Source organism: Pisolithus orientalis (genome assembly GCF_024613125.1).
Source record: "Pisolithus orientalis strain OTSU chromosome Unknown F5J12scaffold_5, whole genome shotgun sequence".
In the NCBI taxonomy this organism is placed as follows: Eukaryota; Fungi; Basidiomycota; class Agaricomycetes; order Boletales; family Pisolithaceae; genus Pisolithus; species Pisolithus orientalis.
The window spans coordinates 1,484,192-1,506,558 of NW_026260786.1; the positions used below are offsets into that span (position 1 = coordinate 1,484,192).

Sequence of the window (22,367 nt, forward strand, 5' to 3'; positions counted from 1 at the left end):
CTTGAGCTGCTCAATCATATGCAGTGTTCTCAGAACTTCACCCTCAGTGTCCCTAAACAGGACCACTCTTACTGGTGTTTCCCCAAATCCTCTGTCATTTACAGAGGTTACTGCAGCCATTTGCTCAGTAGAAACCATAGTCTGCATTTGAGCTCTCCCTACATCTTGATTATGGTCAAGCATAACAAAAGCTCAAGTCTACCAGCCTTTGGCCAAACTGGTCACTGTTTAGTGCACCACCATGAACCCCCCAAAAAATCAACGTTGGGTGCTGCTGCGACCCACTTGTGAAGAGTCATCATCTGATGAAGAACAGGAGAGCACTGTCACTGACACCTCCTCCAATGAACCTGAACAACTGGATAGAGGATTTACCTCTGGTATCCTCTTGAACCTCTTTACCCAGTCCCTTGCAACACCCGGTGTGAGTCAAAGTGAGGTTCAGTGGTGAAAACCAACCAAAACCAACACAAAAGACAATGAAAGTGAGTGGTGGTGTCCCTATGCGGTACCTAGATGGTAGAACCTGTTCTTTGGGAGGGTTTTTGCAAGCTACAACACTCAAAGATGAGTGCTGAGGGTTGGGGGTGCTCCTGACGAAGAGGGAGCAAGAATGTGATAGAAAGCAATAGGGTAGACTGCTATCAGCCTACAGAAGGATGGATGGTGACTTAATTCAATGTCCTAAGCTGTACTGAGCTCAGGGAGGGCTTGGAGCGAAGTATATGGATGATAGATGATAATAAGCAAAGTAGATGATAGCTAGACCCTTAATAAAGTCTCAACTATCGAAGCTGATGAATGATTTGCTGAGAGATGATAAATTGCGAGCAAGAGGGGCTCTCTGATGTCTTTTTTTTTTGCTACCTAAGTACAGTGACTTATATACAGTACAGGGGCATTGCCTATGGAAAACAAGGTGTAAACACTTGGTAAGCAATTGGTAACTGATGAGTAAGGAATGTAAGCGATGGGTAATTGTCTTGGAAAGCATTGGTAAGCATTGGTAAGGATAAGTAAGCCAAAAAGCAAAGAATCAGTAAGCAAAGTCAAAAGATTGGTAAGTATTGGCAATAGGTGAGTCAAAGACAGTCAGAATGTCAAAGTATGAGTCAAGCAATGTCAGGAACTGGGAAAGCACACTGGAATCGCATTAGGGGGAGGCTGTGCATGTCACATCTTGAAGAGATTGCTTCTAGGCCAAGGTGGGATGACAGAGAGGCAGCGCCGATCTGATGCCAATATAGTACATCCAAAAGCAGACAGGGTGAGTCAGATGTCAACAGGGGTCAAGCTTTGGGGGTCTGTGGGGTGACAGGAGCATAGGGGATTGCAACTTTCCCCCCCAAACCATCCTCTCAGTGAAGCAAATAAAAACTTCATGAAGGAGGCTCTGTTGGAAGAGAGGATGAAGGGGGAGTGTCTTCTGCTGTATCTTGCAACAAGGAGGCAAGATGTGCATCATACTCGTCATGGATGCAATCAGGGAGAGTGGAGAACAGTAGATTATACTGTAGCTGTCGCAATTTTGGAAGAATGATGGATGAGACTGGTATGAAGACATTGCAGGGGGCAGGGAGGAAGGATCCATATGCTTCTTGGACTGGAGAGACTGAAATGACCACATAAGACCTTTCCAAGCGAATGACAGACCTGAGGCGACCAAAGAACGTCCTCCTGGAGGTCATACTGACAAAAAGAACACGCTGTCCAAGCTGGATGGGCTGAGAGGGGGCAGACGAGGGTGGGATGTACCAGGACGCTTCAGGACAGAAGCTGGTAGGAACTCCTGGTAGATATATGTAGACATGGTCCCTAGCAAAGGGGACAAGCGAAATGACTGATGTGGAGGCAGCCATATCAGAAGAATTAGTGAAATGAGCATCTTTTGGAGGGAGTGCTGTAGAAATATGTGGAGTGCGCAAATCCTTTCCAATCTTGGAAGGTAGGATCGCATGGCTGAGCACTACAAGCGAGTGTGGGAATGGTTTTGGTGTCTGCAGAACTGGTGGAGATACATCAAAAACTGGAATGCTGTACACGGGCACTTAAGAATTTTATTGGCGCTTAACTCACCTCCTCCTTTTTCTTTGGCATTGACAACCTGTTCTTGTGCAAGGGATGACTGCCGACATTGCTGGCTGTCCTTCTTTGCATGAGGGCTATGGTCTTCACCTCCATTCATCAGCTACATCCATGTCCACCTCACCAAACACCTTTGGTGTGTGACACTGGTGTGAGTCAAAGTGAGGTTCAGTGGTGAAAACCAACCAAAACCAACACAAAAGACAAAAAGAGTGAGTGGTGGTGTGCCTATGTGGTACCTAGATGGTAGAACCTTTGACCTGGGTGGGTTTTTGCAAGCTGCAACCCTCAAGGATGAGTGCTGAGAGTTGGGGGTGCTCCTGATGAAGAGGGAGCAAGAATGCAATAGAAAGTGATAGGGTAGACTGCTGTCAGCCTACAGAGGGATGGATGGTGACTTAATTTGATGTTCTAAGCTGCACTGAGCTCAGGGAGGGCCTGGAGCAAGTATATTGATGATAGACAAGGATAAGCAAAGTAGATGATAGTTAGACCCTTAATGAAGTCTCAACTATCAAAGCTGCTGAATGAATTACTGAGAGATGATAAATTGCAAGCAAGAGTGGCTCTCTGATGTCTTCTTTTTTTTTTCCAGCTATCCAAGTACAGTGGTTTATATACAGTACAGGGGCATTGCCTATGGAACACAAGGTGCAAACACTTGGTAAGTGATTGGTGAGTGATAAGTAAGGAATGTAAGCAGTGGGTAATCATCTTGGAAAGCATTGGTAAGCATTGGTAAGGATTAGCAAGCCAAAAAGCAAAGAATCAGTAAGCAAAGTCAAAAGATTGGTAAGTATTGGCAATAGGTGAGTCAGAGACAGTCAGAACATCAAAGTATGAGTCAAGTAATGTCAGGAACTGGGAAAGCACACTGGAATCGCATTAGGGGGAGGCTGTGCATGTCACATCTTGAAGAGATTGCTTCTAGGCCAAGGTGGGATGACAGAGAGGCAGCGCCGATCTGATGCCAATATAGTACATCCAAAAGTGGACAGGGTGAGTCAGATGTCAACAGGGGTCAAGCTTTGGGGGTCTGTGGGGTGACAGGAGCATAGGGGATTGCAACTTTCCCCCCCAAACCATCCTCTCAGTGAAGCAAATAAAAACTTCATGAATGAGGCTCTGTTGGAAGAGAGGATGAAGGGGGAGTGTCTTCTGCTGTATCTTGCAACAAGGAGGCAAGATGTGCATCATACTCATCATGGATGTGATCAGGGAGAGTGGAGAACAGTAGATTATACTGTAGCTGTTGCAATCTTGGAAGAATGATGGATGAGACTGGTATGAAGACATTGCAGGGAGTAGGGAGGAAGGATCCATATGCTTCTTGGACCAGAGCGACTGAAATGACCACATAAGACCTTTCCAAGTGAATGACAGACCTGAGATGACCAAAGAATGTCCTCCTAGAGGTCATACTGACAAAAAGAACACACTGTCCAAGCTGGATGGGCTGAGAGGGCACAGACAAGGGTGGGATGTACCAGGATGCTTCAGGATGGAAGCTGGTAGGAACTCCTGGCAGATATATGTAGCCATGGTCCCTAGCAAAGGGGACAAGTGAAATGACTGATGTGGAGGTGGCCATATCAGAAGAATTTAGCAAAATGAGTGTCTTTTGGAGGGAGTGCTGTAGAAACATGTGTAGTGCACAAATCCTTTCCAATTTTGGAAGGTAAGATTGTGTGGCCGAGCACTACAAGCAAGTGTGGGAATGGTCTTGGTATCTGCAGAAATGGTGGAGATATGTCGAAAACCAGAATGCCATACATGGGCACTTAAGAATTTTAGCCAGCACTTAACTTGCTCCCTTTCTTTTTCTCTGGCACTGATGACTTGTTCTTGTGTGAGGGATGACTGCCAACATTCCTGGCTGTCCCCCTTCACATGCGGGCTATGGTCTTCATCTCCATTCATCAGCTGTATCCATGTCCACCTCACAAAACACCTTTGGTGTGTGACATCAGTTTTTGAGAAACCCTCCAATGGTGTCCTTCCTCCATCATGACCCTATGATCATGCTATCAACCTTGCTGAGGACTTTGTCCCCAAGGTGGCTAAAGTGTACCCACTCTCTCCCTCTGAAAGAGAGTCTGCCAAAAAGTTCATTGAAGAAAATCTTCAAGAAGGAAAGATCCACCCATCAAAGTCCCCTCAAGCTGCACCCTTCTTCTTTGTAGGAAAGAAAGATGGCTCCCTCTGCCCCTGCCAAGACTACTGATATCTCAACAAAAATACTGTGAAGGATGCCTATCTGCTTCCCCTCATTTCAGATCTCAATGATAAACTCAAGGGAGCATCCATCTTTACAAAGATGGATGTATGATTGGGCTATAACAATGTCTGTATCAAAGAAGGAGACCAGTGGAAGGCTGTGTTCATCATGCACAAAGGCCTTTTCAAACCAACTGTTATGTTCTTCAGGCTGTGTAATTCTCCCACCACCTTCCAGCACTTTATGAATGACTCATTCTGAGACATGATCACTGAAGGTTGGTTGATCATCTATATGGATGATCTCCTCATCTTTTCTACCAATCCCAAAGAACACAAACAAAGAACTCACCAAGTTCTTGAACAAATGAAAGAACTGTCACTACCTCTCAAGTTGGAGAAGTGTCACTTTGATCTGACCAAGGTTGAATACCTTGGAATGATCATCAAGGAAAATACCATTGCCATGGACCCTGTTAAAGTCCAAGGTATCGCTGAATGGCCCATCCTGAAAAAGGTCAAAGATGTGAGATCCTTTTTAGGATTCACAAACTTCTACAGACGATTTGTTCCATACTACTTGGACATCACCTGTCCCCTGATTGACCTTACCAAGAAAATGGTCACTTGAGATTGATCAAAAAGGTGTCAAACCACCTTTGACATTCTGAAATGAGTCTTCATGGTGCAACCAACTCTTTGAATGCCTGACATGTCTCAGCCATTTGCCATAACTACTGATGCATCCAAGTATGCAACTGGAGGCATTCTCCTTCAAGAAGACTCAAATGGCCAGTGGCAACCCTGTGCCTTCCTCTCCCAATCATTTAACCCTGCTGAATGAAACTATGACATCTATGATAGAGAGTTACTAGGGGTTATTCAGGGTCTGAAGGCTTGGAGACATTATCTCCATGGCTCACCATTCCTGGTCAAGGTGTTCACTGACCACAAAAACTTGACCTACTTCAAGGCACCCCAGAATCTGAATCATTGTCAGGCACACTGGCTACTTGATCTCACTGACTTTGATCTACAACTTGAACATGTCCCAGGAAAAGAGCTGGCCACCCCTGATGTGTTGTCAAACTGACCTGACCATGTTCCTGATGATGATGATGATGATGATGATGATGATGATGATGAAGACAACAAAGGAGTTACCCTCCTTCCTCAGACACTGTTTGTCAACCTCATCGACATGAACCTCACCGAGAAGGTGGCAACTTCCTCTATGAAAGACCCTGTGGTCCAAACAGCACTTTGTGCCATAGAAAATGTTGATATGCCACTCCCATTCAAATCCCATCTCTCTGATTGGCATTTTGATAATGGGGTGTTACTCTATAAAAACCAGATTTATCTCCATGACCACCCTTCTGCTGGACACCCAGGTATCCTGAAAACTTGCCAGCTTGACTTGTCTGAGTTCTGGTGGCCTGGACTTGCTTCCTTTGTCTGCAAGTATGTTGAAGGCTGTGCCATGTGTCAGCAGAACAAGGTTAACACCCACCCAATGACACCACCCCTTCTGCCTATCCCCTCAACCTTGACTTGCCCCTTCCAACAGGTCTCTTGCAATCTGGTCACTGATCTTCCCCTTTCAAAAGGCTGTGACTCTCTTTTGGTTGTGGTAGACCATGGGCTTACAAAGGGGGTGGTTTTAACACCCACAAGGAAAACCACCTCTGCTGCTGACATCACAGCCCTGTTCTTCAAGAAAGTCTACTCCCATTTTGGGTTGTACAACAAAATAACATCTGATAGAGGTCCTCAGTTTGCCTCTATGTTTGCAAAAGAACTTGCCTCCCTCCTTGGGTATTCCCTTGCCTTGTCAATGGCATATCACCCTCAAACTGATGGAGAAACAGAACATGTTAACCAGGAGGTAGAAAGCTATCTCCAAATCTTTTGCCAGAACGATTCCACTTTGTGGGTGGACAACATTCCCATGGCAGAGTTCGCACATAATCACTGTCCTCATTCCATCACAAATCAATCCCTGTTCTACCTCATGTACAGGTATGAACCAAAACCACTCCTGTCCCTTATCGCAGAAACCCACCTCCCCACCACTGAGTCCAGACTTGATGAACTCTGAAAAGCTAGAGAAGAAGCCTTAGCAGCACATGATCTAGCCAGAAATGTAATGAAGAACCACTTGTCATGACCCTTCTCCCCATTCCAGAAAGGAGATAAGGTCTGGCTTGAAGCACAGAACTTAAAATGTTCCCACAAAAATAGAAAGATTGCCCCCAAATGAAAAGGAGCCTTTGTCATTTCTGACATCCTATCTCCAATCACTTATCATCTCGCAATCCCTGCATGATGGAAGATACATAATGTCTTCTATGCTTCTCTTCTATTGCCCTATTGTGAAAATGACATCCATGGACCAAACTTTCTGGCTCCACCTCCTGATTTGATTGATGAAGAAGAATACGAGGTAGAGGTGATAGTCAGCCATAAAAGGTCTGGTTGAGGACACACATTTTTAATCAAATGGAAGGGTTATCCCTCTTCTGAAAACTCTTGGCAAAAAGAAACACACCTGAAACATGCAGACAATACACTCTCCACATATAAAAAATGGTTTCCAAAGGACTTCCCTCCTCAGAAACAACCCACTTGATGAACTACTTGTACTGTCAGAAAACTCTCTGTCAAAATGCCTCCTCATTGTTACACTTATCCTCACGAACCCTCTCGCTGTCACACTCTGTTTGCTCATCATCAACAACAACCTGCCAGCAATCAGATGATCGCTTCATACCAACTCTTCATCACTGATCCTGCCATCATCAGAACAGTCTACCATGAGGTCAATGAGAACTCTCCTCTTGACCTTGTCTACCACACTACCATCCAAGGCCTCCAGCTTGAGGAACTGTCCAGATATGTGAATTGACAGAATCCTCTTCTGTCCCCCACCTGCACCATCCTCAATGAGGTAGCCTATGAACAGGTTCCCTTACTCCTCTGACTTTTTGATATTCTAGGAGGAGCATATCTTATTTACAATGTTCATCAGTACCCTATGTTGATTGCCCCTCCCCCAGTCTCATCCATGTTGTCTTCTCCCCTGGTGTCATCACTGTTGTCCTCCTGTTCCTCCCACTTGTCTTGCTCTCTTAGAAGAGCTGATTGTCCTCATGCATGTTGTCTGTCAGGCATTGATCCCCAACCTTGCAAGTCACATGACTCTCCATCTGAGATAGACCCTGAGACTGCTTTTGGCATCTCCAGGGCTGAACTTGACTACACTTTGAACATTGTTGAGACTCTTGCCCAACTACCTCTGTCCCCTGTTTTGAATGCTGTGACTGAGGCTGATTGTCCTCTCACCCCTTCTGATCCACATTACTGTCAGACATGCTATGTCTGTCAACAGCTCAGGCACATCTGCATCAACTGTGGACTCTATGAATGTCCCCTTTGTCACACCACTTGCCCTGGTCATACCCAGGCCCAATGCCCTTCACTATGCCCTCATCATGCCTTGCAAGAAAGACTCTCCACTCCTGGAGTGGTAGATGATCATACCCTCATCAGGAGCAAGGATGACGATTTATATGATGACAACTTCAACTTTGATGACTCTGCCATCAGTAATATGACTGGAGAACCTTATGGAGAGTAGATTGAAGTTGGAGACTTCAAGGCTTAACAGGGGGGTAATGTTATGTTTCACCCTTGTTTACTCTTTTCCTCCTTATGTTTACCTTGTGATTCGATCCATCAGACTACCTTTCCTTTTCAATCCATCTTCTTGTTGATCTGATGGCTCCTTGTTTCCACCACTAGCATTATCCTCTCATTACATGCATAGAACATGTGTCACCATTGCTCAACCAATGGCATAGCTACCTTGTTACATGCAGATGCCTTATGGTCCACTTCTTGTACAGTATTTAGTCTGTCAGTTCAAGTCCTGGAAGACCCAGACTTGAGCTGCTCAATCATACACAGCATTCTCAGAACTTCACCCTTAGTGTCCCTAAACAGGACCACTCTTACTGGTGTTGCCCCAAATCCTCTGTCATTTACAGAGGTTACTGCAGCCATTTGCTGAGTAGAAACCATAGTCTGTGTTTGAGCTCTCCCTATGTCTTGATTATGGTCAAGTGTAGCAGTGCTGCTCTAAGTTGGCAATCTCAGTTTCCTTCTCTGCCTGAGTGTATCTAAATATGTGGAAGGGAAACAAATCTCGATGTTGACTTACCCTAAGACTTGCCTCGGCCTTGTTCATTTTCTCAGAAAATGCCTTGTCATGTTCCTTCAGCTTCTCAGCAAACTCAAGGTCACATTCCTTCAAAGCTTCAGCAAGCTTCATTTGAGATAATGCTGACAACTTTGTGAGTTGTGCCTCCATATGGACCTGGGTTCTGCTAAGTGCTCTCTGCTCAAATTACCAGAATAAATTTTTACCTTCATCTCATTGCAGATACTTTTGATATTGGTTCTACACTGATTGATGGTTGCTTCATGCTGACTCTGAATGTGCACCTGAGTGTTGCTATGATCCTGTATATATCCCTAGCAAAGAGAGCGACCTACATGAGAACATGAGAACATAAGATTTACTCACTTCTTCATGGCATTCCATAATTCCTTGCAATTCCATCACTTTCCTTTTCTGATTCTTGATCTCCACACATGCCATCTGATAGTGGTCATCAATGTTGTGGAGCACTGCCTCTTGCTAGGTGGATTGGGACAGGCATTGGTGGATCACTGTCACACACCAAAGGTGTTTGGTGAGGTGGACATGGATGTAGCTGATGAATGGAGGTGAAGACCATAGCCCTCATGCAAAGAAGGACAGCCAGCAATGTCGGCAGTCATCCCTCGCACAAGAACAGGTTGTCAATGCCAAAGAAAAAGGAGGAGGCAGGTTAAGTGCCAGTAAAATTCTTAAGCGCCTGTGTACAGCATTCCGGTTTTCGACGTATCTCCACCAATTCTGCAGACACCAAAACCATTCCCACACTTGCTTGTAGTGCTCAGCCACGTGATCCTACCTTCCAAGATTGGAAAGGATTTGCACACTCCACACATTTCTACAGCACTCCCTCCAAAAGATGCTCATTTCACTAATTCTTCTGATATGGCTGCCTCCACATCAGTCATTTCGCTTGTCCCCTTTGCTAGGGACCATGGCTACATATATCTACCAGGAGTTCCTACCAGCTTCTGTCCTGAAGCGTCCTGGTACATCCCACCCTCGTCTGCCCCCTCTCAGCCCATCCAGCTTGGACAGCGTGTTCTTTTTGTCAGTATGACCTCCAGGAGGATGTTCTTTGGTCGCCTCAGGTCTGTCATTCGCTTGGAAAGGTCTTATGTGGTCATTTCAGTCTCTCCAGTCCAAGAAGCATATGGGTCCTTCCTCCCTGCCCCCTGCAATGTCTTCATACCAGTCTCGTCCATCATTCTTCCAAAATTGCGACAGCTACAGTATAATCTACTGTTCTCCACTCTCCCTGATCGCATCCATGACGAGTATGATGCACATCTTTCCTCCTTGTTGCAAGATACAACAGAAGATGCTCCCCCTTCATCCTCTCTTCCAACAGAGCCTCATTCATGAAGTTTTTGTTTGCTTCACTGAGAGGATGGTTTGGGGGGGAAAGTTGCAATCCCCTATGCTCCTGTCACCCCACAGACCCCCAAAGCTTGACCCCTGTTGACATCTGACTCACCCTGTCCACTTTTGGATGTACTATATCAGCATCAGATCAGTGCTGCCTCTCTGTCATCCCACCTTGGCCTAGAAGCGATCTCTTCAAGATGTGACATGCACAGCCTCCCCCTAATGCGATTCCAGTGCACTTTCCCAGTTCCTGACATTGCTTGACTCATACTTTGACATTCTGACTGTCTTTGACTCACCTATTGCCAATACTTACCAATCTTTTGACTTTGCTTACTGATTCTTTGCTTTTTGGCTTACTTATCCTTACCAATGCTTACCAATGCTTTCCAAGATGATTACCCATCGCTTACATTCCTTACTCATCAGTTACCAATTGCTTACCAAGTGTTTACACCTTGTTTTCCATAGGCAATGCCCCTGTACTGCATATAAGTCACTGTGCTTAGGTAGCAAAAAAAAGAAGACATCAGAGAGCCCCTCTTGCTCGCAATTTATCATCTCTCAGCAAATCATTCATCAGCTTCGATAGTTGAGACTTTATTAAGGGTCTAGCTATCATCTACTTTGCTTATTATCATCTATCATCCATATACTTCGCTCCAAGCCCTCCCTGAGCTCAGTACAGCTTAGGACATTGAATTAAGTCACCATCCATCCTTCTGTAGGCTGATAGCAGTCTACCCTATTGCTTTCTATCACATTCTTGCTCCCTCTTCATCAGGAGCACCCCCAACCCTCAGCACTCATCTTTGAGTGTTGTAGCTCGCAAAAACCCTCCCAAAGAACAAGTTCTACCATCTAGGTACTGCATAGGCACACCACCACTCGCTTTCATTGTCTTTTGTGTTGGTTTTGGTTGGTTTTCACCACTGAACCACACTTTGACTCACATCGCCAGAGGCAAGTTGTTGGAGGCAGGTTGTCAGAGGCCAATTGTCAGCAGTGGATCCATTCATGTACATACTGCACATTATGCACCTCTTTCAGCTGATGGACATGTCCTCTCAGTTGGTTAATGACTCTGTGCTTTTCATATAGATCCCAGCACAATTTGTGTGAGTAGTTGACCTCTTCATGGCAACATTTATCTTGGGTGTTAGAGCCCTGGGGTATACCTTCAAGTGAATTCCTACAATGTGCAGAAAATAGAAGAGTGCAACCTCAGGTTCTTGGGAGTACTGTGTACCAGGAACAGACATGAGTTCTAGTGATTTCAGGTGGGGCATAATTGCACAAGTCTCAGGTGCAGTTTCAGGTGGTTCCAACCACCACTGACTTGACACAATGGACTCATACTGGGTATCTAAAGAATGGTGTCTTCAATAGTGTACCTTGCTGCTATGAGTGCACTGAACCTACCTACCTTTGTCAAAGAGACTGTTGTCTTGCTGGATGGTCTGTGTATCTTCTGGTATGAAGGAGGCCATGTAGAATGGGATGCTGGTGTGACCTGCTGCATCTCATAAGGAAGGCTCCCAGGGAATATTATGTCTGTGTTGTCAGTCATCAACCTTGCTTATTTGGCAAGAAAGGCTCCCACAAGGAAAACATTTTATATGTGGAGGCTGGTTGTTAATTAATGTGTACCAAATGCATAGTGTTGTCAAGGAAATTTTTCATGTCTTTTTGCGAAATTACCTTTCTTTTTGTTGACAGCCTACTTGTGATCAGCTCCAGCCCTCCTAACTGCACTTGTTATTGTATCGTTATTGTATCAGTCATCCTGGACAAATCTAGCAGTGCATGAGGGAGTATGCTTTAAACCCTTGCACAATGTAGTTGCCCAGTAGGATCACCACTCTCTCTTGTTTTCTGGTCAAGTGGTGCAGGTCTCCACTCCACTCATCCCCCAGTCACCTGGCAGGATCGCCACTTTCTCTTATTCACATCAAGGTGCAGGTCACCACTCTACTCCTCCCCCTCATTAGCATTCCATTTTCATATCTTCCTCCTGCAATGGTAAACACACGTGTTTATGTTTTTCCATCATCCTCTGTAGGCACCCACCTGTCATCTGCCCAGCTCCATGTCTAAATATCCTCAGGCTCCTGAATTTCATCTGTGGTGCAGACTATACTCAACCTCCTGTGACAGGCCCCAGCAGGTCATGATGCTGACATGCTGCACTGGCACATCTCAGGCTTTGCTTTGCTTCCCATTTGTGGAGACCTTGCTTCAAGAGGCAGTGCTCCAACCCTATGTTCATAACTGTCAAGTGACTGTGCACAAAGGGAGAAGTACTTACCATTACTGTGTGTTCTTCAAATGACACTGCTGTCTCCAGGAAAATGCCATCCTGAGTAAGGTTGATGATCAATTTTGTGGTGATGTTGTTGCGATGAGGCTGGGGACTCATACTCATTCCATTGTAAACATGCATGCAAGGGATGCTGCAATTGCTGACTACATCATATCATGGTCAGTGAAACAGCTTGATATTTTATCAGTTACTGAAACTTACACAGGGTTGCTGAATGCATAAACTGCCACAGATCCAAGCCTCCACACTTCATTAGCCTTGTGAAGTCTTTGCATAGCTATACCCATTATAACTTGCAGTCATCTTGTTAGCCTTGTGAAGCTTTGCTTTGTAACTTGTGGTCATCTCATTCCTGTGCAATGTAGATACCATGTTATGATCTACACAATGCATGAGCACAGAATGTCTGCTGTTCCCCTTACCTTGATGTCATAGAATGGACAGGAAAAAAAAAGATAGGAAAAAAAAGGGCAGTCTCAACTGTTGAGTGACACACTACAACAGTGAATGGGTATGGTAACCATGATAATGCACTAATAGCCTCCTCACTTCTGTTCATATGCTGAGAGTACTGCCAGAGGGGATGCAATTGAGATTAGCTTACCAATTCCATTGCAGACCTGGTCTCCCACTTAGTCTTCCCTGCTGCCATCTCTACCTCTTGGCGCCTTGCACAACCAGATGTATATTTCAGGCACATCATTATTGTGTCACTGACAGGCCAGGCATTGGTGTAGTTATCAAGATCTGGGAATGCAGCCACAGCCTAAGGATACATTAGTGATTCTATCTCCCAGCTTCAATCAAGACTTACCTTGTTGCATACAAGTCTGAGAAGTGTTGGATTTTGTGCAGATGCACACTTTGTGACATCCAAGTGTCCATCAATGAGGTGGAAAATAAGTTTCTACTCTCATGCATTTCAGGTTGGACACTCAGAAGTATAAGTTCAACATACCTTGAACTTCACATACATCTTACAGTTCCAATCAAGAGCAATTTCAAGTGTGTACCATCCATGTCCAGGACATCCAGGCTCCCCAGTAGGCTTGGGGATCTTTGAGTCATCCAAGAGCATGCTTGATGCACAATCACTGTCAGAGGACTCAACAGACTCAGCAGCTGAGTCCTCTTCCAAGGATGGCATAGTAGATGATGCTCATTGGATGATGGGTCTCTTTGAATATGGGGAAGTTCTGTGTTTAGTTGACTTGGGCTTTTGTGCAAGACAGAACTCTGGGGCAGGTGTAGATCTACAGGAGTTGGGCAATTCTTCAGATTTGATGACCTGCCTTGTGTCCAAACCAGCTGGAGCAAGAACTTTGTCAGCAAGCAGTGTCATAGGGTGGCATGGACTGCCAAATAACTTGATTTGATCTGTTAGCATGGAGGGTAAAGGTGGAGGAACAGTGGAATCATCACTGAAGAAAGGTGATACTGGCTTGGCTGTGGTAGGCATTTCTGCTTAGCTTGAGAAACAAGACACTCAATGGAGATTTATGATCCTGGAATGCAGAGAGGCATTGCGAAGTGCAAAACAAAACAAGAGCTGCGATAACATGGCACATGGCGATTGGCAACTATGACAGCAGTACAACAGCAGTACACAATTATGCAATTATACAATAGCATCAATTATTGAGCTGGGCTCGACACCATGGTATCACACCAAAATAGTGGTATTGTCCAACAGGGTTGTGAAGGACCAGGGTGGCCCTTTTTCGGGTCCCTAGCACATTTGTTTATCTGCTATATATGTGCAATGCAAGTGGGTGAAGAAATCACCAGAATTTCAAACCATGTATGCATTGCAATCGCTATTCTCCCCCTTCACCTTCCTTAAAGCAGTGTTACCAACAAGTTGCTTCTTTCAAGAGCACAGGATCTGTGCATGTGCTTGCCATATCCATTGATGGGCAAGTTCTTGCTGCTGGCAGTAGGTTTGTACCATGGACTGAGACTCATACTAATGATGTCTAGGTACTGAGGGAGTTAAGCTCTGGAACCTTGAAACTTGGAAGGAGTGGACTTTGGTGACACACTTGGAGTCCCATGGCATTGTAAGTTGTGCTATTTGGATGAAAGCAAAGCATGCACCTGCCAAAACTCTGTGCTATGGCACTGGTATGGGATACCTTGTATTCATGAGATCCAACACTCTTGATGTAAGACACTTCTCTCAATGCGAAAAGTCATCTAATCTGAGATATGTAGAAGCAGTTTCAGGAGATTTGTGCCAGGCAGTTAGGCTCAGGATTTGAAATTACCTGTGTTGCATGGGATATGTCAACCACTGATTCAACCTGCTGTGTTGCCATTGGAACCTGAGACAATATTGTTCAGGTTCTTTCACTGAGTATGAGCTCACAGCTTCAGCCAGTGTTTGCAGTTCATCTCAATAGTACTGTTCCAAAGTCTATTGCCTTTGGTGAGAATGGAAGCATCTATGTCTTTGCTCCCATCTCCAAGCCTTGGACAATTATACCAATTTTACGGGGCCTGACCGGCATTATCATTGTGTTGGCCCTAATTGTGCTAGGAGGACACCTCCCAATTGCACGTACTAGTGTGAGTACACTACCATACATAAGATATTACATATTGATTCTTGGGAACAGATTGAGCTGGGCACATGGATGATGGACCATCTGTTTGTCCCACACTGGCCAAATGCATTTACCATTGACCTATCCTGCCTCTTCCATGTCAAACCCACATCTGCAGTTCCTTACAGTGGGGAGGGCAACATAGACATGCTTTGGGAAATCGCACAGCAAATCAGTGAGGTCAAGCAAATTATTGGGGACATACAAGCCAGACACAGTGTGACTGGGACTGCCAGCACAAGTGGAAGTGATGGAGTCATCACTGGGAGCCAGAGGAGGCTTGAACATTGGAAGGAGGACTATGCCAGAGAATCAGTGATCTACTTGTAAACATAGGTTGTCATGTTATATACCCCAATACCAAAATTTCATCTATCAGCAACCACTGTAACAATAGGGTTTCACTCTGAATGAAGGGTTGAAATCAGATGCATGCACTGATGACAGTCCTAGGTTGGCTTCAATGTCATGTGGACCATTGAAATCCGAGCAAGCCATCATTGAAGGTTTGAATTAAGTAGTATAATAAAAAATCACCAGTGCTAGGAAAGCTGCTACAGAGAGGAGTAGGTCTCCAACTACTGTTTCTGTAGCTGACAGGGATGTGAAGCTCACCCTAGCTCTGTTTGCCTGGTCAGGAAATTCAGATGCCTTGCATCGGACACCTAGGACCCAAAGGAACCCATTTTGACACCAGGAGAAATTTTCAGGTGTCTACTGGTGCAACTGAACTCAAGTATGGTACATAGGTACATATACCAAAGCTCTCCAGGCTACAGGTTGTTGCACCTCACAGATCATCAGCATCAATAGTACACCATCATTATCATCATGACAACATTGACTGCCATCATCTCCATCTTCATGGCCATCATTGTGATTGCACAGTCAGAACCATTTCAAAAGTTCAAAATCTGTCATTGTGGCTGCCTATAGTGATTACTACTGTCCAGGAGTTGTGAGCACTTACCCCATCTTCATATGTTCATATCATCATCATCCTAGCCCACACCAAGTTATTGTTGTCATCTCTGCCCCACTGTGACTCGCTCCCTTGGCATTTCTATGAGAATGTGTTGCTACCAAAAGTAAATGTAATCATGAAATTACCTCTGTGCACTATGGCACTACTCAATGTACTTATCTATTCAAGATGGATCTTGAGAAAGGTGTCCTTACATGAGCAAATGCAATCACACCATCCATGAGGGGGTAATGTTGGGGCATGAGAACAGAATGGTGAATGTTGGGTTTCTTGCCATGGTGCCCTGAAATCGAATCCAGGGAGTGCAAAGCTGAAGGAATTAGGGCACTAGCTGTTCTGGTTCATGAGATATTTCAATTCTGAGATGTGAGCTGCAAGACAAGGAAGTGGCAGCAATTTTGAGGTTTTTCTCTCACAGCAAACCTTTCCCAAAACAGCTGTAATACAAGTGTTCAAAATGACTTCGCTACCCATCTCTCTCTGCCAGATTGTCTAAGTGAGAACAGTGACCCTGTGGCACACCAAAGTTGAGCGATGCAGTTCAAATTAGGATATGGACAATGGTAAGAACCCAAAAACTGTTGCCATCATCATCTGATGACTAAGTGTTTAGGGTTGTACTAGGAATCTCTGTCACTTTCCATTCTCTACCATCAGTCATTGCAGTGCTGGGTCCTTCCTGAATGCCAGCATAATGCTCCTTGAACTATCTCCTCTCCAATTGCGCCTGATCTGTTCCATACTTGTCACACACTTGACTGCCACTTTTGCCATGACTAAATTGTCATCCTTCCACATATCCAAGGCCAAGATCACAGCAGATAATGCATTTGTTGAGTTTGGTACTGCTGATATACTTCATGCATGCAAGTGTTTCTGCATGTGGGTAGTATTCCACTCAACAGAATCTGCAGGGCATCCTTTGAAGAGGAGAATGTCAGGTAGGGGTAAGTGGATACCACCACCACCCTCTGGACTGGTATACTTACAACTCATATACTTGCTCTTCAGTCATATAGAAGCTCAAGCTATCAATCTGGGAGCTGTTGAATGACGAAGGGTAGTGTGTAGTGTCATACATATCATGTTGATGATTTTGAATGAAAATCATACTACCTCCCTTACATCAGTCACTGCCATGTCCACCACCTACACCAATGTGCCAAGTTTGCAAGGGGGTTATTGGGGCTGGTTTATGCTACTGACTCATCTCTCCATGCAAAATGGTACCTGTCACACATCACATCCATCCTGCTTGATTACTGTGCCAAAACTCATTCAAACTAGAGGTAAGACAGGGCCCAGATTGGCATTTGGTGTTCCTTGAGGCCACAAACCTCCACTGGAGGTGGAGGATATCTGTGCATGGGGAACTGCCAATGGAGGTTGCATGCCTTTCATGTGGGTCTGCAATGATATCAGCAGGCTGTTCAGGATTGAGGGCAGGGGAACACTAGCAGACATTTGTCAGGATGTCACAAGTGGTGAGGTTCCACTGGTGTACATGTGTTGGGCATTTTGCTGCTCTTCGCAACTGACAGGTTGAGGAACACCTATTCAGTAGGGAGTGATATGTTGGTGATGCCTGGTGAAGTTGCCCATTCCACTTCCTGCTCACTGGTTGTTGTTGTTACAATTGTCACAATCTCTTGTGCACAGATGGTGATGAAATGCTTAAGGCAGCTGAAATGCTACCAGATCGATTAGGTTCTAAGACATATCCTACTTGCCAATTTTGCAGCCAACAATCCATCACTAGGCTCCATAATATTAATTGTCAACTGTTTGCCACAATTGTCACAATCATTGTTGTAACTTGTTCCATTGTAGATTCATGACACAGTGCCACCACACACAAATACATGTATGTTGTACAGTGATTCCCACTCTTATCCTTGTTCAAAAGTTGCTGCCCTGCTGCAATATGAGTTGCAAAAGCTGGTATTTCATTGGCCATGCTCACATCCTTTTCATCTCAAAGCCCCAAGATTACATCATACATCATCCTCAAACATTGGGAGATATCCACTTAGCATTGATACCACCAGATTGGAGGGATGCCTGCCTCCCACTCTACTCTTAAATGATGTTTTTGCAAAGAATGCATCAAGAATGGTGGCACAGACAGCCATGGGAAAGCAAGAGGTGTTCTTATGGAGGCTCATTTTATGCCAGTGCACATGAAGTGAGTTCATGATGAACATGCCACCCAGTACTCACCACCTGTCCAACAGAGCACCATAGATGCTGTAGACTCTGTCACTGGGCACCTCTTTGTGCTTACCATTACTGATGATGGTCCAGACCCTGGTACCACTGTCAATAAACTGTGGCACTCCTGCACTGATTTTCAGGCCATGGGTCCAAGCAGCAGCATGATAAGCAACACACCCAAGGCAATCCCTTTAGGTGATCTTACCAGTAGTCTGAGTCGCCTGACCCTTCATTCTCCTGGGCCTTCTGTTGCATCCCCCCCCAAAGATGCCCTTGAGAGAGAATGGCTCTCACCTGACTTGCCCATTACTTCCACTACCCCCACTGTATCTGGTCATTGCAAGTCATCAAGGAATGGCAATCATTGCACCATCAGAGCTCTTCAGATCCTTAGCAATATTGAATCTTGAATCCATCACTGTCAGTGGCTCCTCCTTGATTCATCAGACCTTGGCTCTCTTGATGTCCAGCATGAACTTGTCATTCTACACAAAGCAATTGATCAGGTTACTCGTTCCATGGAGTTGGTGGCCACATGCAAAAAGGCTTTATCTGCATTGTTGGATGAGGTCCAATCCCAGGCAAATGAATGGGTGCCTACACCTTTGCCTCAAGATCCAGTTGAGATTGACACAGGTGAGTATCTGGATGTCATGATTTTTACCATTGCTGATGTTTGATTGTACAGGGAAGCACTACTCACCACCAATGAAGTGAATGGATGTGATCGCCCAAGTTGCACTATTGCTAGGAGTCATGTGCAGTATAATTTTTGGCATTGGCACTCCAGGTGCTAACTTTATTATGAACAGACTTTCCCTCTTGCTATACCTTGCCTTTTGGAAGCTGGATGGGACACTGAGTCATTTGCATGAGACTGTGCTGAAGCAAATACCATCAACCATCAGTGGCATCTTGTCCAGGTTCCACCTTGCAGCCAAGACAGTGACATATGCTGTCTGCATCAGTAAATCACTTTTGCTGGCCAGAGCTGTCCAGAGCTGTCCAGCACTGGACAGATTCCCTGGGACTACCAGCTCACAAAGTGGTCTACTGATGTGCAGCTGCCATTGCCTCTATGCTCCCACCTTTTCACTTGGATCAGATGTCCCCACTTATCCTTCCTTCTGCACTCATTCCCCTTCACTGGAGAAGTGATATGGCGAGCCATTACTCAATACACAAGCTGAGGGGAATCCTTACCCAAAGAAGGTGCTTGTCTTCCATGACTTCAAAGACTACCTCACAACACTACTGTCTTGACCAGATACTGAGGCAGCAATGGACTCTGCATGTGACAATTTACATGCCTCATCCTCACAACCAGTTTTGTGAAGAACCCATTTGAAGCCCAGTTCCTTTGAGAGTTCCATGGGCCTGTGCCTGGGAAGTGCTTCATTGATCATGGAGATGATGGTCAATATGTGTTTGCACTTCACATGGATTTCTTCAACCCTGGAGGTATGAGTGTACAGGGACCAAGCATGTTGTCTGGGATCATTTTGATGGCATGTCTCAATCTGCCTTTGGATGTGAGGTACAAGCCAGAAAATCTTTATTTTGCTGGCATTATTCCAGGCCCCAAACAGCTGTCACTCGAAAATCCTAATCATTATGTACAACCACTGATGAACAACCTAGTTGCTGCTTGGGATTCTGGCATTTGCTTTTTGAGAACAGTGAATCATCCTGGTGGACAGTGCCATCACCCTTGTTGTCTGTGATCTCCCTGCCTCTCGCCACCTTGCCACCTTCACTGGAATTGGGAGTCACTTCTTCTGCACTGTTTGCAGCTGCTACCACAAGACAAATTACAGTCAGATGGACTTCAACAACTGGGTGGTGCATGACAAAGTCAAGCTCCACCAATATGCAGAGCAATGGAGGGATGCACATGTCTTCTGCATGTGACAGGATATTCAAGGAATATGGTGTTTGCTACTCAGAACTGTGGCATTTTCCATATTGGGACCCCACTTGCCAACTTGTCATAGATTCAATGCATTGTATACTCGAGGGCCTTGTTCAACATCATGTGCGCAGTCTACTTGGGTTAACCACAGAGACTTCTTCTGCTGCACACTCTGTAATTCCTGCATTTCACTACAAGTTTAAGCAGGTTGTCCCGGGTACCCCTGAGGTGCTGTCTATGACAACAAAGGAGATCATGCAAGTCTCAGTGCTTCACAAGCTTCTTGTTTCACCAGTCCCATCATATGATGACAACACAGCTGTCAAGTCCTTCATGACTGACTTGCAGGAGTTGCTAGTCCACAAAAATGCTCTCCCTCTGAAATTTGTTTTCCAGAGCTTAGAGTGTGTTCCCTCACAGAGTGGTAAAGTTCTCAAAGCTGATTATGCCAAGGCGCTTGTTGCTTGGGTAAGTTGTTCCTGATCTTACTACATGTCCTGCAGCTGATGTGATGTATAATCAGTGGCAGCAGATGCCCTCGTCTGCATTACAGCACCAACCCAGCAGGCTTTCCAAGTCAGATGTGTTAAATCAAGTTCATGAAGTTATTTGTGACATTGTGACACCATTGTGGTTAGGCTCTGTTCCCAGCAATTTTGACAATGTGGCTGCTGGCACTATCAAGGCAGATGAATGGCACTCACTGATCATGGTTTATCTTCCCCTAGCATTGATCAATCTTTGGGGTACAAGTAACAACTGTTCCAATGATGGCACAGACCCCAAGGCTGTTCTTGATCACACGATGGATCTTGTTTCTGCTGTCAATCTTGGCTGTGCTTGGACCATGAGTACTTTGCAAGCTTCTGCATATCATGCCTATATTGCCAGCTATGTTGGAAAGCTGAAGGAACTCTATCCTACACTTGATGCACAACCCAATCACCACACATCATTCCACATATATGATTACCTCCTACTCTTTGGACCCATGCAATCATGGTGGTGCTTTCCATTTGAGTGGTTGATTGGGGTGCTGCAATGTCTTCTGACCAACTACCAGACAGGCTTGTGATCAATGGATTAAGCCATAGAACTTGAAAACTGAATCTAACAAACAGGAGAGCTGGAGAAAACAATGATTCAGTCATATCTGAAGGCTGGAAGACTTTGTAGCTGGTTGTCTCGACCTTGCTGCCCCCCTGCTATCCATGAATGTAAACTTCTTCTTGATCATGCATATGGTACTATGGATGGAGGTTGGGAGACCCATGGAGATGCATTGGATGCTGGAATGTGAGTGCCTTACAGTGCTAAGCTGGTAGTGACACCAAAGGACTTGATTGAACTAACCCAACAGCAACATGTAGTCCTACATGCCCACCTCAAACTTGACAACACCATGTACAGCAGGTTCTCGACTCATGATGGCAACTTGCATATTCTATTCTATCCAAAAGGTGACTACAAATGTTTGCCCATCCCTGGCACTATCAAGTATATCTATGGTCATGATGGGGTATTTGTCTTTGCTGTACTGTGATATTCCTTGCTGCCACATGCTACAGAATCAGATCCATTTGCTGCCTACCCCCACTTTCCTGCCAAGTCATACTCTTCCACACTATCAAACCACTTGGAAACCATTGAATTATCATGGGTTGTCAGTCACTTTGCCAGGTGGGCTGTCACAGATGATCGCATCATTGTGTTGTCTCTTTGTCAGGTGAGCAATTTTGTCCTCTTGCTGAATGATATTTCCATTAACTCTTTCATGCAGGACTGATCTGTGAGCTTCACATAGTATAAAATCTGGTTGTCATTGCCATTGTTGACAAAAATTGGGCTCTTGAAGTAAAATGATAGTGATTTTGGGTGACCAGAGGGTGATGGGTGGGTGATTGGCAGGCGATGGGTGGGCAACCAATGGGCAATTCATATAAACTGTACATAATACTTTACATTTCAATCAATGTTTTGTCCTCATCCCAAACTTCAAAATTAGGCAGAGTATTTATTATTTGTGCATATTTGGAATCTTGGTCAACACATGAACATAGTTCATTCTTGATGTTTTGTTGAAGTCACAATGTGAAGACAAAATCAGATGTTTGCACGCACATTCAAACCACTACCAAACTTGAAGATAAAATTGACATTCTGACACCATCAATACATGCACATAAACTTGAAGTATTAGTAAACATTGAGGTGTTCACAAAAACTTCAAGTTTTGCCTTCGAAAAATTGTTGAATTAATTTTCAAGTGCAGTCCTTACATTTTCTACTACATTAAGACCTGTCCTTAACTCTCCAAAATCCATTGTGTCATCCCTATTGTGGCAGTTTGCTTTGATGTGCATCAGCACTGATCCAGGTGACCTGTATGAATTATCATAGAAGAATTCTCATGCATTTGGGGTTCAGGCAGTCAA

General features: G+C 44.8%; 3 protein-coding genes across 3 annotated transcripts; 2 read left to right on the forward strand and 1 right to left on the reverse strand.

Moving 5' to 3' along the window:
- Nucleotides 1-12,810: 12,810 nt before the first annotated feature.
- Nucleotides 12,811-13,362, reverse strand: F5J12DRAFT_889881 (uncharacterized protein; the record flags this gene model as incomplete). Its single annotated transcript, XM_051747365.1, has 3 exons — nt 12,811-12,981; nt 13,030-13,122; nt 13,174-13,362. 3 exons carry the CDS (start codon nt 13,360-13,362, stop codon nt 12,811-12,813), a joined length of 453 nt encoding a protein of 150 aa, XP_051603298.1.
- A 765-nt stretch (nt 13,363-14,127) lies between these two features.
- On the forward strand, nt 14,128-15,151 carry F5J12DRAFT_780724 (uncharacterized protein; the record flags this gene model as incomplete). Its single annotated transcript, XM_051742503.1, has 4 exons — nt 14,128-14,155; nt 14,196-14,275; nt 14,559-14,783; nt 14,834-15,151. 4 exons carry the CDS (start codon nt 14,128-14,130, stop codon nt 15,149-15,151), a joined length of 651 nt encoding a protein of 216 aa, XP_051603299.1.
- A 1,793-nt stretch (nt 15,152-16,944) lies between these two features.
- On the forward strand, nt 16,945-18,737 carry F5J12DRAFT_780725 (uncharacterized protein; the record flags this gene model as incomplete). Its single annotated transcript, XM_051742504.1, is given in 9 exon segments — nt 16,945-17,095; nt 17,135-17,290; nt 17,466-17,617; nt 17,637-17,670; nt 17,713-17,747; nt 17,935-17,991; nt 18,020-18,346; nt 18,446-18,656; nt 18,709-18,737. 9 exon segments carry the CDS (start codon nt 16,945-16,947, stop codon nt 18,735-18,737), a joined length of 1,152 nt encoding a protein of 383 aa, XP_051603300.1.
- Nucleotides 18,738-22,367: the final 3,630 nt, after the last annotated feature.